Source organism: Staurois parvus, unplaced genomic scaffold (genome assembly GCF_062004578.1).
Source record: "Staurois parvus isolate SC_StPar_1 unplaced genomic scaffold, SC_StPar_1.0 ptg000592l, whole genome shotgun sequence".
Classification (NCBI taxonomy): Eukaryota; Metazoa; Chordata; class Amphibia; order Anura; family Ranidae; genus Staurois; species Staurois parvus.
Window position 1 is genome coordinate 1,110,085 of NW_028318388.1, and position 16,443 is coordinate 1,126,527.

The window sequence follows — 16,443 nt, forward strand, 5'->3', positions numbered from 1 at the left end:
GCATGATCCACCATCGAAACAGCTAATTTCTTGTTAAAATACCTTTTAACAGGATACATGTCAGCAAAATGCTTAGTAGGAGTACCCTTTCAGGATTGGACAGGTTTTCAAAAGTGCAACAATCAACCTGTGTGTGTATTGGAAAAGTTCTTCTTAACCTAACTAGTCTATGAGTACTTATGGGGCTATTTAAAATATATAAAGCATGCTGTATAAAGTCATAAATCCATTTAGTTTCCCAATTAGAAACATCCCTTTTCTAATTGCATTCCCTTCAATGTTAATTTATCAATACCCATATACTTAATACCTTTGGGGTCCCTATAATAATGTATATCAAAATGCAAAGATAACCTATTGGTCTTCTATCAGAGCCTCATGATACAAATGTATCTATATGTTGTTTTTTTTTTTTTTTTTTTTTTTTTTTAACAGTGACAGATTCAGAGGACATGTTTTATGTCTACCTCCACAGTGGTGAAAATAAAGTGCCACATTTTTCAGAGGTTTCTTTTGAGGACTACACTGATCAGCAATAACTTTATGACTTCCTACCTAATATTAAGTACGTCCCCCTTTTACTGCCAAAACAGCCCTGAGCCATTTAGGCATGGATGCCACTAGACCTCTGAAGATATGGTGCGGTATCTGGCACCAAGCTGTCAGTAGCAGATCCTTTAGGTTCTGTAAGTTGCAAGGTTCAGCTTCCATGGATCAAAATTGTTTTTCCAGCACATCCCACAGATGCTTCATTGGATTGAGATCTGGAGAATTTGAAGACCTCTTTAACTTCCTCAAACTATTTTAGAACCATTTTTGCAGTATGGCACAGCGCATTAACTTGCTGAAAGAGGCCACTACCTTCAGGGAATACCATTTCAGGACATTTCCCAAAGAATCACACTGCCTTCAGCGGGCTTGTCTTCTTCCTATACTGCATCCTGGTGCCATCTCTTCCCCAAGTAAGCAATGCACATGCACCAGACATCCACATTATGCAAAAGAAAACATGATTCATCAGACCAGGCTGTCTTCTTCTATTGCTCTGTGGTCCAATTCTGATGCTCACATGCCCATTGTAGGCACTTTTGGCTGTGAACATGGCTCAGCATGTGCACCCTGACCGGTCTGCAATGCCCATTTTTTTCTACTTGTAAAACATCAACTTTAGGAACAACATGTTTACTTGCTGCCTAATATGTCTCACCGACTTTCAGATGTCATTGTAACAAGATAATCAATGTTATTCACTTAACCTGTCAATGGTCATAAAGTAATGCCTGATTGGTGTGAATATATATTGTTCTTTTGTGCACACTCTATTCTGTCATATAAACCCTAACCCCCACTGATGGGCTAACGTCTCTAGCAATGCAACCTCAAACTTTCATGTCCCATAGTTACATTTTGGGAGCAAATACATGAATTAATGACCTGATGGGTTGTCCTGTCCCCCCGAAACCCCTAGGTCTGAGTGCTGGGAATTCTTCATAGTTTAAAATTACCACTAGCTTTGCTTACTCTGTTGCATGAATTTCTGTCTCGAGACAGAAAAATAGTGGTTCTCAATTTTGAGTGCCTGGTTGCACAAGACCCCAAAAGTCTTAGTCATCATTTACGGTGCCAACTGTATATCTTGAATATCACATGGCTTCTGGATGCTATCTTGCCTCTTTTCCTTGATCGCCTCTGCCCTCCAGTGGGCATTGTCTCTTTGCTGTAAATGTTAACTTTTCTTTAAATAGATAGATAGATAGAGATTTACATAGAAGGAAAATAACTCATTAATTATACAGCCTTAAAGTGAACCAACGAGCTCAACTTTAATTCTAAGGCAACCCCACGGTTTTCTGAGTAGCACATCTAAATGTCTTCTTTAATTCTTAGATTTCTTCAGAGCGCCTGGGTATCCCAAAATACCAAGGCACTCTGTTCGGAACACACTAACCATGGTCGGACTCTGGCTGGCATCCATCCAACCACAACAAGATCCTTCTTGGCCACATGGAATAAATATCACTTTTCAATCTGGCCACAGAATATTATGCATGCTGACTGATACTTTCATCAATCCTCCTGCAGTGGATATCAATAATTTATACTCGGGCTTGTTTAAAAAGACACAAGAAAGAGTAATAATGATGTGCAAAGTTCATAGCCCCTAAAGCAGACCCAAATTCTAAAATCTAGCACTAGACCTCTATCTAATCCTGACCTCTAATAGTGAGCCACTAAATAAAAACAGTTACACGTGATAAAAGATCTAAAAGATACTAGATTGAGTGAATTTACCTTGTATGATCTCACATACCAAGATTGCAGGTTTTATTATATTTTTCTTTGCTTCAAAGTGACCCTATCAGGTTTACAAAAAGTACAGATCAAATGTCCCTGTTCCAGAAGAGTGCAGTAGTGCAGTGTCTCCTACCATCCTTTGTTTCATCACTGAAGCCTCTATAGGACTTTTCAGAATTCAACACATTTTGGAGTGTCGGATAATTGTACACCTACCGCGACTCAGCTATGACATACGGGTTGAAGCACAGAACCACAGTGCGTGGGGTAGCACACAAGCATCCAACACTCCCAGAAGTGATGAATGTTAAAGACTTTCCTGAAGGCTATCAATGCTGGAGCAGAAGGGAAGGAGACACAGTATAAGAAAATGTTCTTCCATTGCAAAGAATACTAACCTAGAATTGTTTATACTTGATCAGATTGCTTTAACATTATGAGTATATTTAGTGTTAAAGTGCCTCGTTGTGTGGCTATGATTTTTTATTGATATCCCTATACACTGTGTAAGGGACCACCTGGCGGCACCTCTAGCAGCCCACTGGTCAGGTTTCCCCAGAGCGCGGAGTCTAAGTCCCGAATCACTTGTTCACCAGAGCCCCTGATGGTGGGGATGGACTTGGAGTGTACCGAGACCAGGTCGCGACTACCGGGTACACCCACCAGTGGTAGAGGAGTCCGCCAGAGGCTCCCGCAGGGTGAGAGCCTGATGTGAGGAGGCCAGGAGATCCCGGTGGGATGGACGGATGGATAAGCAAGTGCACAGTCAGACAAGCCGAATCGGTAGCCGGGGGGTTGGTGCGGTACAAAGCAGCAGGCAGAAAATGGTCGGGTCACACGCCAGGTCAGTAACAGGAGGTCAGATCTATAAAGGGGCATTCAGGAGCGAGGTCAGGCAAGTCAGGGGTCAGGACAGGAGAAATCAGCAAAGTCAGGCAATCCGGATCAATAATACTCACTAACAGATTCAAGAACACAGGTAACAGAGAAAGACCATTCGGAAACCAGTGACAGCACAGGGGGGGATTTAAATACTGCGCCCTGCACTGTCATTGGTGCCCGGCGCACACCCGCGAACGCTAGTGCGCATGCGCGGACTCCATCGCCGTGGCTGGCCAGGACCTAGTGCCCGCATCCCTGCGCCGGGACCAGCGTTGCGGCAATCCCTGACACACTGAGTGACCTCGGTTTTTGACAGGTCCCATTATTCACAGGGAGTACAGTTCCTAAGGTGATCTTAATGCCAGTTGCTCATTCCAATTTATTATAAACTTTTGTTTATATTCCTTAAGGGAATTGCATACATTTTATTAATGAAAAAGCTTTGTTTTCTTCTATATTCTGCACTGAAAGAAATATTATATAACTCTTACATGTGAGCAGCCCTGGGCTCCCCCCAACTACAGGCACCAAATGTAGGCAAGGTGGTAGGTCACATTGTCTTTGTCAAAGGGAAGGATCTGAGTTCAGGCGCAACCATTAATTGTATGAAAATCATTTTGGTATGCAAAATTATTAGAAAAGTACTATGATAAGTAAACTGATACATATCAAAACTGAAAAATGTGGTCTATTTATGAAGGACTTCAGTTAACCATAGACATGAAGGAGGTAATCATTTTCTGAATGGAGCTTTCAGTATATGAGAGAAAGCAAGCAGTCTGCTGTGGATGTATTTTGGGATACTATTTTTACATTTTAGACAGGTAAACAAAAGGTGCCCTTAGGTCACCAGAATGCCAACCAAAAGCAGTAGGGTGGACTGGTGCACGACAGTAAGGCTTGGATTGGAAACAGAAGTCTTGAGCAAACTGCCTGTGTTCTTTGTATGCATTTCAAGGTTAAATGGCCAACACTTAGTCAGAATGCACATTTAATTTAGAACTCTGTTCAGACCATGAATTTTTAAATACACACATATTCCCATCAAGCTTCTTTGATGATGAAGTGCTCCCAAGTGCCAACAGTCACAATAGGTTAGTGAGGGCTTGTTTTAAAATTGATTTACTGCCAGTTAAAAATGTTTATCTTTGAATTCCATATTCTGGTCACTGTTTTACTTTAAAGCCACTAGACTAAACCCAAAACTCTTGGAGGGGATTGATATAATGTGAAAGCTACTTACTTGCATGTTCATAGCCAGTTTTCATTCTCTTGTACAAGCGATATCTCCACTCCCAGGACTTAAGCTGTTTCTCTTTCTCACTGTTGTCTATTCCCAAACTTTCATTCTGTATCTTGGCTGTCAGTTCACTCATTCGCTGCTGGGCTTCTTCCACCAATGTACTCAAATGCATCGATCTGCTCTCCAGGCTCACAACTGTGCAGACAACAAGCATGAATTACATAAAAGAAAGCACTTCAAATGTCAAATTAGATGGCCAGTAGACAAAAAGAAATGTGGGGATTCTGTATATTATGCTTATTTTTTTTTAAATTAGAAAATGTCTTGCAAAAAGTGGAGTAACAATGTGTGGCATGTCTTTAGCAGCAATGAAAATTAGATGACTGATCTTAAAGTACAGGCTTTCGAATGAGAAATAACTCCCCTAACAGACATACAAACTGGATGAATGTATCCTTAAATCCTTTATTTTGTAATTCCAGAAAGCACCAAAAAAAGAAAGGGACAGATTACCTTCAACTCACAGCAATGGCTTAGGTGTTATCAGAACAGGGGATACAGACTGCAAAAATAAATGACATAAGATTTCAGTCTTTCCTTACTGATTCCAAAACTGAAAAATAGGTTGGGCTGGGTTTATTCGTACTCCTCAGATCAATAAAAATGTAGGCATGCAATCTGGAAGTAGACTGATGAACCTTTTATTAATCAGTTAAACGTTACTTTTATTATGTTCCACTGCCCACAGTCAGGCAGAGCTCAGCATCAATGAACAATCGGAAATCTGCCTAGCACAATGGCAGAGATTAAACATCTAAATTATAATATATAAGTGCAGCACTAAGCAACTTAAAATTGATATAATCGTTCGTCCAGTATGCGATTAGCAATAAATGATCATAAACAAATAAAAGACCAATATCTTAAAAATTAAAGACTGAGTAGCTGCGGACCAGATGCTGCACAACAGTGTAGCAAGGATATGAGGGATATGGTCCAGCCATCTAAGATTCCAGAGAAGGGAGTTCCTGTACACAGGCATCTGCACCCATCCATCCCTTAAAGGGACCTCTGGTCAGCTGGATCCCTATACTTCCCTGAGTGCTCCAGACAATACCACCTACCCAGAGGGAGGATTATCTATGCCCCAGACCAGACCCATTAAGGAGACCTCCACTGGTTCATACAATGAGTACTTACATTACGCATCTGGTGAGTGTGCGTAATTTAACTACACTACTTGGAGCACCACCATGGGATTTTACCATGATTTTATATCTGCACAGACTGTCACTTTCATTTTTAAGATATTGGTCTTTTATTTGTTTATGATAATTTATTGCTAATTGCATACTGGACGAACGATTATATCAATTTTAAGTTACTTAGCGTTGCACTTATATTTTCTCTATGTTTGGATAAGGTTTTATATTGGTTGCCTTGAGTGCTATAGCTGCTTACTAAAGAGCGCTCACTTTTTTACTGTATTTTATTGAAACATCTAAATTCAGTTTAAGCACCTATTGACTCCAGCATGGTCACAGTGAAATAACTGTTGCCTTTTTTAAGAAGAAAGGGGAATGACCTTTCCATGATACTAGAGATTTTCCAACATATCAAAAAATCTATGCAATCAATCACAAGCACTACCATACAAACTTGTTATGGCTTGTGTTTTACAATCCAGAAATTGTGATTGCAACACTAAAACTGGGCACAATACTTAATATATTTGCAAAGCCTATGGCAAATTTAATATAATCACATTTTGCACATACTGGGAATATTTGTTGCTAACAGCACATCTATTTCCAAAAATGCCTAGAAATTTTGCTTATAATCACCGCAGAATAAGTCAGCAGTTATTGACATCTATTTCCAAATACAAACGGAGATCAATGCTTGGCTGCAAAATGATTGAAACAAGATACTTCGAAGGAGAGTTTTATGGTTCAGCTACACAAATTACTTTTGGCTGTGAAATTGTCCATACTGACTGCCAAAACTCTTTCATATAAAGTTTATGATAGAGAGTAGAGCCAATGGAAGGACTGAGGCTTGAATGCTCCAGAACAAGCATTCTGCTGTCTTTGAAGATCACACTTGATCGGGCATGGGTGGTGCATCTGAAAAATCAGATATAGAACAACAAAAATTAGAAGAACATTGAAGATATGGAAGTGCTTTATGGGCTGATTATATTACATTCTATCCCACAATAGAAATGTAATTGTTTGGGAATGTAAAATACAAAGTCCTCTTAAACTTTTGATATGATGTGCCCAACCTTCGTCCTTAGGAGCACATATTGTGCTTCTTACTTTGCTTACTCACTTCTACTTGGTCATAAAAATTATTTTGGACACATTTTCCTAAAGCTCACAAGCCAAAGGGTTTAAAGTATTGAAAAGAAACAATTCTTTCTTTCTAAGGTGTAATAGTAGCAAAAATGTTTTATTTTGTTTTTTTTTTTGTTTTTAAACAATAAAGATCACAGTACTAACACAAGCAATGTTAGTGTGTCAATCTCGCCTGTTGTGCCTTTTTGTTCTGATAGGGAGACTGCCCCGGCCCCCCCGCCCACAATACACTGATCAGAGCTCATAAACATTTACTGGTCGGATGCTGGTTTTCCAGCATGCCTAATCGACAGAAGCCGGTAGTGATACCATCTTTTTTAAAACAGACAGCTGCACACATGGGTCGAAAGTCAATTTCGCTTTATCTGTGTCAGGATAGGAGCAAGTAACAAGCATCCTTCGAAAGAGCAGGGCCCTCGATCCCCTCATGTTTTGCATTGTATTGTTGTTGTTCTGTCACATGTTCTGTCCCCCTTTGTAATGTACAGCGCTGAGTGAACTATTGGCGCTTTATAAATACTGTATAATAATAATAATCCCTAGGTACAATAGTACAAAGCAATCAAACTTCCAGGATGAGATAAACATCGCAGATCCTACAGTTGTCTGGCCCAAGTAGCCACACAGTCGGTTTCAACATAGAATTAAGAGCAAGATAAGTGGAAAAGAGCCAGGCCATGTACCAGACCAACCTAAATATAAAGATAAGAAAGAATAATCATCTCCAATACAATGGTGTACCTATGGAAGGCAGGTTTAATCTACGATCGTGAGCAACTTTTATAAAAGGGTTTGAAAAAGAAAGGGGAAAGTGAGAGAGGAAAAAAATCTATAGAAAAAAGGAAAAGAGGGGAGGAAGGGGATGTCTAACAGGGGGTTTGACTAAGCTAGACAGGAGGTCTGTTGGGGTCTCTCATTGTTATCCAAGGATACGTAGGAGTTTGGGTGAGGTAAAAAAAAAAAAAAAAAAATCAATCCATGCAAACCATAAGTCCCTGAACTTTGTGAAACTTTCATTTGCATCAGCGATTAGCTCCTCCCTTCTTATAATAGTGACAGTGGTAGACTTCCAATCTCTAGGCCCTCCCCACTAGAACAAGAAAGTAAAATAGACCCTTTTTTTTTTAATTCTTATTTCTTTTGTGAGAATGCCAAAAACAAGATCAATGGCCACAACATTTTGCCAACAAGTCAAATCAACAAAAACTATTTACAGTATGTTAGTATAGGGTGGGAGAGACTTAACAGTGCTGGGCGTAATGGTGTATATTAGGACACATTTGAAAGGATGGCGGTCGGAATAGTAGGTAGCAAGCAAAGGGAAGAGTGGAAGGCCTCAATTTTTACATTGATAAGTCCATTTCAATTTAAGAGGGCTGTGGAATGTCAATTGGAGGATCATTAGGAGTAGTCTAAGTAGATACCATTTAGTATAAGGAAAGCATTACAAACATAGATTGTTGAGTTTCTACTGGCAAAGTTTAAATGAAAGATTCCCAAATGTTGAAGACATTTTTAACCCTTAATTCCTTATGCAAGGAGGCCTCCACCCATTCCATGCAAAAAGTGTAGGGCAATTAGCTATGGATAAAGAGATACAGTAGTAGGGGGTTCTGGGTAGATCCACTTATGTAAAATATTTTTTGTGTCACAAGGAATATGATAGCAAGGAGTTGCTTGCAGTGCCTTGAGATTTTAGTGCCCAAGAAATTGATTTATTTTTTTTATTGACCCTGGTATCAAGTAGATATAGGAGAGCTACTTCTTGTGTTTCCAACCATGTTTTACACATACTTAGGTGACCTAGCTGAAATATAGATTTCAAACATGGTCTGATCCTGGAGCAGAATCACTACAAGTGGAGATACATACTGCTTGGCTCTCAGCATCTCAAGCATTGGTCTGAAATTGATGGAATCTTATATAACATAACCAGGCTTCTATAACATCTGGTCAGAAATTTGTAATTTTTTTCTTGAGCTTGTGAGGTTTATGGTTAGTTTGAAGTCAAAGAGAAAAGCTTTATCACAGTCCCCTGAGGGAAAAGCATGTCCCAGTTCGCACTCCCAGTCTCGAACATAGTGGGGTGGTTGGGGAAAGCGCTCGATAGAAGATTTCCATATAGTTTGAAATGGCATCAGGGGACTCTGTGTCAGAAAGGCATAAATCCTCAAACAGGCTAAGGTCCCTGTAAAGCGGTCCTGTTGTTTTGTGCTTTTCATAGAAGTGTCCAAGTTTAAAAAAGTGCAGCTACTGTCCATGTTGTGGTGAGGAAGGGGTTGTGATGTATTTCAGAGTTTTAGTTCCATTAGGGCCAATCGCTTGTTAGATGGGAGATGGATTTGAGTCCTGACATTGTAGAAAGCATTTGCAATGAATCCCTGGTGGGAACTTTGAGTTTCCCATGATCGGGGGTCAAAGGACCAGAATAGGAGGAGATGTTATATTTTCTGGCTGTGGAATCCCAAATATGAAGGACTGAGGTTATCAGGGATAGTAGTTTTGACAGAGGAGGGTGGTTGGGTGGGTCAACAGAGGTGACCATAACAGTCCCTTTCTAGTCCACCCCATTGTCTGGATTGGTCGGGATTGAATAATTCTAAGATTATACACAGTATTGCTATGGTTTATTAATGTTTAAGATGAGGCAAGCCTGCCCCACCCAACTCTACACTTGACCAAAATGTTGTAGCATAATTGAGCCGGAGAGCAAGGCGAGAGGTATTGGAGTAATATGAAACATGCAGAGCAGAAGAAGAGAAACGTGGCACCTCAATCTATAGTTTGAAAGATATAGAGCAACTTGGGGAGGATGTCCATCTTCAACAGTAACAAATTGTTAATGGGATTTCCAATTGTCTGCATATAAGGGATTTTCATTTGTTTGCACCTATGAGACTACTGGAACTTATTGTGTTTTAGAAACTGAAAAAAAAAGAACTAATTTTAAAATGTACTACAAAAGGCAATTGCTATCCAGCTTCCTGACTGGAAGGATGAGCCAGACAGCCAAAATAATGAAGTGGAAGCAGAACAAAAAAGAGTGTGGAGAGGCCAAGGATAAAAAAAAACAGTGGGACAGCAAGAGTTCTGGTAGTCAGGCGCTAGATATGGGGAGCCAAGCTAGAAAGAGACAGAAGATGCCTGAAAATTATGTAATTGACTTGATAATGCAATCCTTAATCCTCATGAGGACTGCAGGGAATGGTTTTTGGAAACCTATCTGCCTTTTAGAGATAGCATTTAGATTGATGCCAACACAGTAATTTTTGGACATGGACCCTAGTACACTACAGCTACAGTATATCTGGATTGATCTATGAAAATATTGATCATATAGACTCAAATTTAACTACAATATAGACTGAAATGTACCTTTACATGAAATATTTCTAAGGTATTGGGTTCAGAGCCTTCTTTTTATTTTACTTAATCAGAAATCATCAAGCAAAATAACTTATAGATCTTCCACCCAATTAATATGTTGTGTACACCTACTATGATCACATGATCTCTACTGTCAGACGTAATAGCAGTGTCATAATTATATGACTTGTGACAATATGACCTCATGAATGGTAACTTTAGTTTTTCAGTCACCAAAATAGTAACAAAGAAGAAAAAGGAATATGAATGAAATATCTTCACTGTAAGTGAAGGTAATAACATTGCAGAGATAATGGAATATATGGTGTGGAATTTGAGCAGGATAGCAAAGAGGCCATTTCCATCTTACTAACATGGTCAAAGATGTGAAAAACAGAGGAATGAATGTCTGAAAAAAAGGAACTCTGGAAATGACTGATGGAATTTCTTTGTTGCTTATGTTCTACAAAATGTAGACTCATGTACAAAGTCCTGGGGTGTGATATAAGCCACTGGAGCGCTTGGAGATGGTCAAAGCAAAATGAAAACCAGAAAACAGCTGACGTAGATTATATTGGCCTTTGTTGATGACAAATCTGAAATGTTGTTTACTTGGAACTTGAAGGAACAAAATTAAAACATGAAAGGATATATGTTTAGTTACTAAATCTGGAAGAGAATTATATTTCCTTGCTCTCCAGAGCAACTTAGAAAAGCAGGTAAAAACATAAGCAGTTGCAAGGAGCATAATAAAATGGCTTACCAAGAAGGCCAAGGAAAAATGTGTTCCCTTAATATTACAGCCAGTTGTGGGTCCTCTACATCACTAAGTAACCTCATACAAGGGAAATGCCAGTTTTAAACTACAGAGAGTTCAACTTTGCTGCAGGAGAACCCAAGAATTTGGGTTCCCAAGACAGTCTTGCTAAGAGAAAGCTGACATTCACATTATGGCCATTACAGTAAGAAATAGTCCAAGATCTGAAGTTGGCAGTAAGGCATCTGGAGTCAGGGAAAAGTTAAGACTGAGGGCAGGCTGAAAAAATTAGGACCAAGCTAGTTAATGGAAAAGCAGGAAACAATCTTCTCTGAACTTTAAATAATCTAAATAATAACAACTACAACAATAGTGTTATTATACTGCTTTTCTCCCCTGTGACTGAAAGCACTTTACAAAAACATAAAATTAAAAAAAAAAAATAAATAAATAAAAACATTGAAAAAGGTAATGGATTAAAGTGGTATTAAACCCAAAAATGTATTATATTGCAGCTTATCAATTCCTACACTTGGTGGCTGTATTTCCTTTTTCTATGCTTTTCTTTTACTGGTTGAACCAGCCAATAAGTCTGTTAATTTTTAAGTTCATTTAACAGATCAAGCTGTCCAGCAAAAGTGTCAGCACCTAGGGGTGCCTACAAGTGTCAGCTTTATTCATTTCTATAAAACCTTTATCCCAAGAGGACAAAACCTGTTGCTCTAACTGCCTAAAAGTGTTAGCAGTAGTTCAGGTTTAATTTTTTAGTGAAGTCTATCTAAATCTACTAGTGCACCTAACACTTCCCCTTCCCCAGATTGGCAATGCTGCCTTGCACAGGTCCTTTGCATCTGCATCCACAGTGGAGACACCCCAAGACCCTGTTTACACTTGAGCATTTGCAATCTCAGGGAGAATCGCCATGATTCTGCCCACAATCCCAAAATGCTTTGAACAAATGACAGATCGCAGCATGCCTGTTCTGATGCTATTCATTTACAATGGCACCAAACCGCGGTGCGGTTCTGCTGTGATGCAATAAACTGCACTGCAATCATGGTAAACCGCATCATGTAAAGCCTGTCACTGAAGAAGGAGCAGAAGCTCAGGACAATGAGGTTTGCTGCAAATTCAGCTCAGTTTATCCTAGGAACTAAGGCCAGAGCTCGACAAATCCCAGGCTCCAAGTCACCATGATGACCAGGAACCATGTCCTGGCATCTGGGCTTCCACCAGTTCACTCCCCGCCAGCACCAGGCACAAACAACTCCCATTGCCCCACCAATCAGAGCATGGTGCTGGCGGTGGGTGTTCCCGGGGCTTAGCCATTATCATGTTTGAGCTGCAGACACATACAGAGGATGCTCAGTTGCTGGAGCGATGACAGAAGAGTAGACGCAGTCCAGACAGGGGACAGAGCAGAGAACACAGCCCTCACAGCAGACGTAGAGAAGTGCTAGCTCCTGGGCCCTGGAAAGGGGGATGGAGGTGTCAGGGCTCCAGGGTATGACCAGAGGTATGTGACTGACGCAGGGAAACGCAGACTTCAGATATGTTATAAACAATATAATTTATTAAAGACTAACAATACAAACAAACGCAGTGCATCAAACCCCAAGCTAACACAAATACATACAAGGTGAAACAAACCCAAACCTAAACTGATACAGATACACAGGTACATACACATATAGAGCACAACGTGATCAGGCAGGCCGGGTCGATAACTATCGGGCAGGTAGGTACAGGAGGAGCAGGCGGAGAGAATGGTCAGGGTCACAAGCCAGGGATCAGAACAGGAGAAGTCAGCAGAGGTCAGGATCAAGCAGGGTCAGCAACAAGACAGGAACGCAGGTTTACAAGATACAGGGCCCAGGAAAAACACACACACCAAGGCAAAGACTGCAGGTCTGGCCATCACTTAAATACACCTGCATAAGCAGTTTCAGGTGTTTGGCTGGCTGCAGGGTTGAGTCTCTGATTGCTGGGAGCACCCGCTGGCCAGCTCTGGTACTGCAGCCCACAAGGCAGGTGAGTCCCACCATTACTGGCAAGTCCATTCCTGACAGTACCCCCCCCCTCAAGGAGCGGCCTCAGGACGCTCCAAACAGTCCTAGCTGGGCAAAATGTTCCACCGCCCGGGTCTGGTAACTGGCGGGATATCAAAGACTGGCACATCGGGCTGGACTCCGGGCAGCGGCACATCGGGCTGGACTCCGGGCAGCGGCACATCGGGCTGGACTCCGGGCAGCGGCACATCGGGCTGGACCCCGGGCAGCGGCACATCGGGCTGGACCCCGGGCAGCGGCACATCGGGCTGGACTCCGGGCAGCGGCACATCGGGCTGGACTCCGGGCAGCGGCACATCGGGCTGGACTCCGGGCAGCGGCACATCGGATCACCAGGCGAAGCAGCAGGCACCGGGCCACCAGGCAGGGCGGCAGGCATCGGGCCCCCAGGCGGAGCGGCGGGCGCCGGGCCCCCAGGCGGAGCGGCAGGCGCCGGACCCCCAGGCGGAGCGGCAGGCGCCGGACCCCCAGGCGGAGCGGCGGGCGCCGGACCAACAGGCGGAGCGACAGGTCTCGGGCCCCCAGGCGGAGCAACGGGCGCCGGACCCCCAGGCGGAGCGACAGATCTCGGGCCCCCAGGCGGAGCGGCGGGCGCCGGACCACCAGGCGGAGCGACAGGTCTCGGGCCCCCAGTCGGAGCGGCGGGCGCCGGACCACCAGGCGGAGCGACAGGTCTCGGGCCCCCAGGCGGAGCGGCGGGCGCCGGACCACCAGGCGGAGCGACAGGTCTCGGGCCCCCAGGCGGAGCGGCGGGCGCCGGACCCCCAGGCGGAGCGACAGGTCTCGGGCCCCCAGGCGGAGCGGCGGGCACCGGACCCCCAGGCACGACAGTGGGCTACGAGTCAACTGGCATGACCGCTGGCACTGGGTCAGACATTGGATTGTCTGGCTGGACAGCGGGCATCGGGTCACCGGGCATCGGGTCACCAGGCATCAGGTCATTTGGCACGACAGCGGGCACCGCGTCATCTGGCAAAGCAGTGGGCACCAAGTCACCAGGCATGACAGTGGGCTCTGAGTCAATTGGCACGACAGCGGGCACCGGGTCATCAGGTACCGGATCGTCTGGCTCGACGGTAGGCACCGGGTCATCTGGCGCTGGATCGTCTGGCTCAACAGCGGGCATCGGATCACCAGGCATGACCGCGGGCACTGGGTCATCAGGCATTGGATTGTCTGGCTCGACAGCGGGCATCGGGTCACCAGGTATGACAGCGGGCACTGGGTCACCAGGCATCAGGTCATTTGGCTCGCCAGCGGGCACCGCGTCATCTGGCAAGGTAGTGGGCACCGAGTCACCAGGCATGACAGTGGCCTCTGAGTCAATTGGCACGACAGCGGGCACCGGGTCATCAGGTACCGGATCGTCTGGCTCGACAACAGGCACCGGGTCATCTGGCGCTGGATCGTCTGGCTTGACAGCGGGCATCGGGTCACCAGGTATGACAGCGGGCACTGGGTCATCAGGCGTTGGATCGTCTGGCTCGACAGCAGGCATCGGGTCACCAGGCATGACAGCGGGCATCGGGTCATCAGGCCGGATCAGTTCAGCAGGCTGGGTACAGACATCAGGCTGGGTACAGACATCAGGCTGAAGTGCGGGTGCCGAGGCACCAGGCTGAACCACGGAAGGCAGGTTCTCAGACGGCAGGCTCACTGGTTTGGATACTGGCAGGATGGTATTGGTTGGAAAGAATTTTCGCTTTTTTCTGGTTTTAACTACTGGAGCACTGCAAGTAAACGCAGGTCTGCAAACAAAGGGAGCAGCTGGAGACAGAGAAGAGCTGGAGGATGGAACAGGGGAGGGAACAGTTGCTACAGAGGGCTTCTTTACAGGGTTAAAGGCAGGATAGGTGCAGCGAGTGGGAACAGGGTACTGACATGCGGTAGATAGCAGGGTATACTGGGCTGTAACTGGAGGTGCTGTTGGGAATGCAGGAATAGAGCTTTGAGGAAATAGATTAGAAGCAGGACTGGGTTTTTGTAAGCTGACTGAGGCTGGGTGCAATAAATCTGTCCATGTCTGCAGTATGGGTTGAACAAAGCTGAGCTTACACAAAGCCTGTCTGACCAAAGACTGCACTGCGTTTATACAATCCCTTAATACCTGTGGTGAACATGCAGCATAATGCTCCAAGAAGCAATCCACATCATCCTCTAATAACCATACCAGGGACTCTACCTGGTCGGCATTAAATGGCGGCAAAAAGTCATTCCTGCTTTCAGGGGCACCAGATGAAGCCAACTCTACACAAACCTGAATCAATGGCTGCACCTCAGAGAATTCTGTGCCCTGATCTACTAGAACATGAGCGATCCGTATACATTCTAGCAGTTCATCCCTGGGATACTCCTTCAGAGTTTGATAAGCATACTCTCTGTCATCAAACACTAGCAGAGATAAATACACAACCTCATCAAGATCCATCCTTCCCAGCAACAAGCCAAGATGGCTTCCCTGTGCAGCCACTTCTGGTCAGGATTGGCCTTGGTGTAATGTCAGGGCTCCAGGGTATGACCAGAGGTATGTGACTGACGCAGGGAAACGCAGACTTCAGATATGTTATAAACAATATAATTTATTAAAGACTAACAATACAAAACATAAACGCAGTGCACCAAACCCCAAGCTAACACAAATACATACAAGGTGAAACAAACCCAAACCTAACTGATACAGATACACAGGTACATACACATATAGAGCACAATGTGATCAGGCAGGCCGGGTCGATAACTATCAGGCCGGTAGGTACAGGAGGAGCAGGCGGAGAGAATGGTCAGGGTCACAAGTCAGGGATCAGAACAGGAGAAGTCAGCAGAGGTCAGGATCAAGCAGGGTCAGCAACAAGACAGGAACAGGAACAGGAACGCAGGTTTACAAGATACAGGGCCCAGGAAAAACACACACACCAAGGCAAAGACTGCAGGTCTGGCCATCACTTAAATACACCTGCATAAGCAGTTTCAGGTGTTTGGCTGGCTGCAGGGTTGAGTCTCTGATTGCTGGGAGCACCCGCTGGCCAGCCCTGGTATTGCAGCCCACAAGGCAGGTGAGTCCCACCATTACTGGCAAGTCCATTCCTGACAGGAGGTCTCTGCCATCAGCTGAGTGCACTGGTTCAGGAATGGGTTGCGGCTGCATGACAACTCAGCTCTGCTGGTCATTCTGCGGGGGGCGCACTATGTGCGCTGCCGCCTCTACATCCCGGACCCCTGATTTGCCACCTCTTCCTTGTACTCTGGAGGGGTGAACCCCTGCAGGTGACAGGGCAGGACATGTGACGGGGGATAGGCAGGGGTAAAAGGCACAAATAGGTTAGTGAGGTAATGGAGAGGGTATTAGTACCTAGTGGGGTGCACTTACTGAGGTCATAGGGGCTAACATGGACCCCTCATTGGAGGATGTGTGAACAGGGGAGGGGCCTTGTTCCTGTGCAAGATCCTGCTGACCAAGAGGAGAGGTCTGGT

General features: G+C 44.3%; 1 protein-coding gene across 1 annotated transcript in view; it reads right to left on the reverse strand.

Moving 5' to 3' along the window:
• Nucleotides 1–16,443, reverse strand: part of ANKFN1 (ankyrin repeat and fibronectin type III domain containing 1) — a 925,115-nt gene that overhangs the window by 306,254 nt on the left and 602,418 nt on the right. Inside the window, exon 5 of the mRNA XM_089692527.1 lies at nucleotides 4,421–4,615. Coding sequence (XP_089548653.1) covers nucleotides 4,421–4,615 — 195 coding nt within the window. The remainder of the gene's footprint in view (nucleotides 1–4,420; nucleotides 4,616–16,443) is intronic.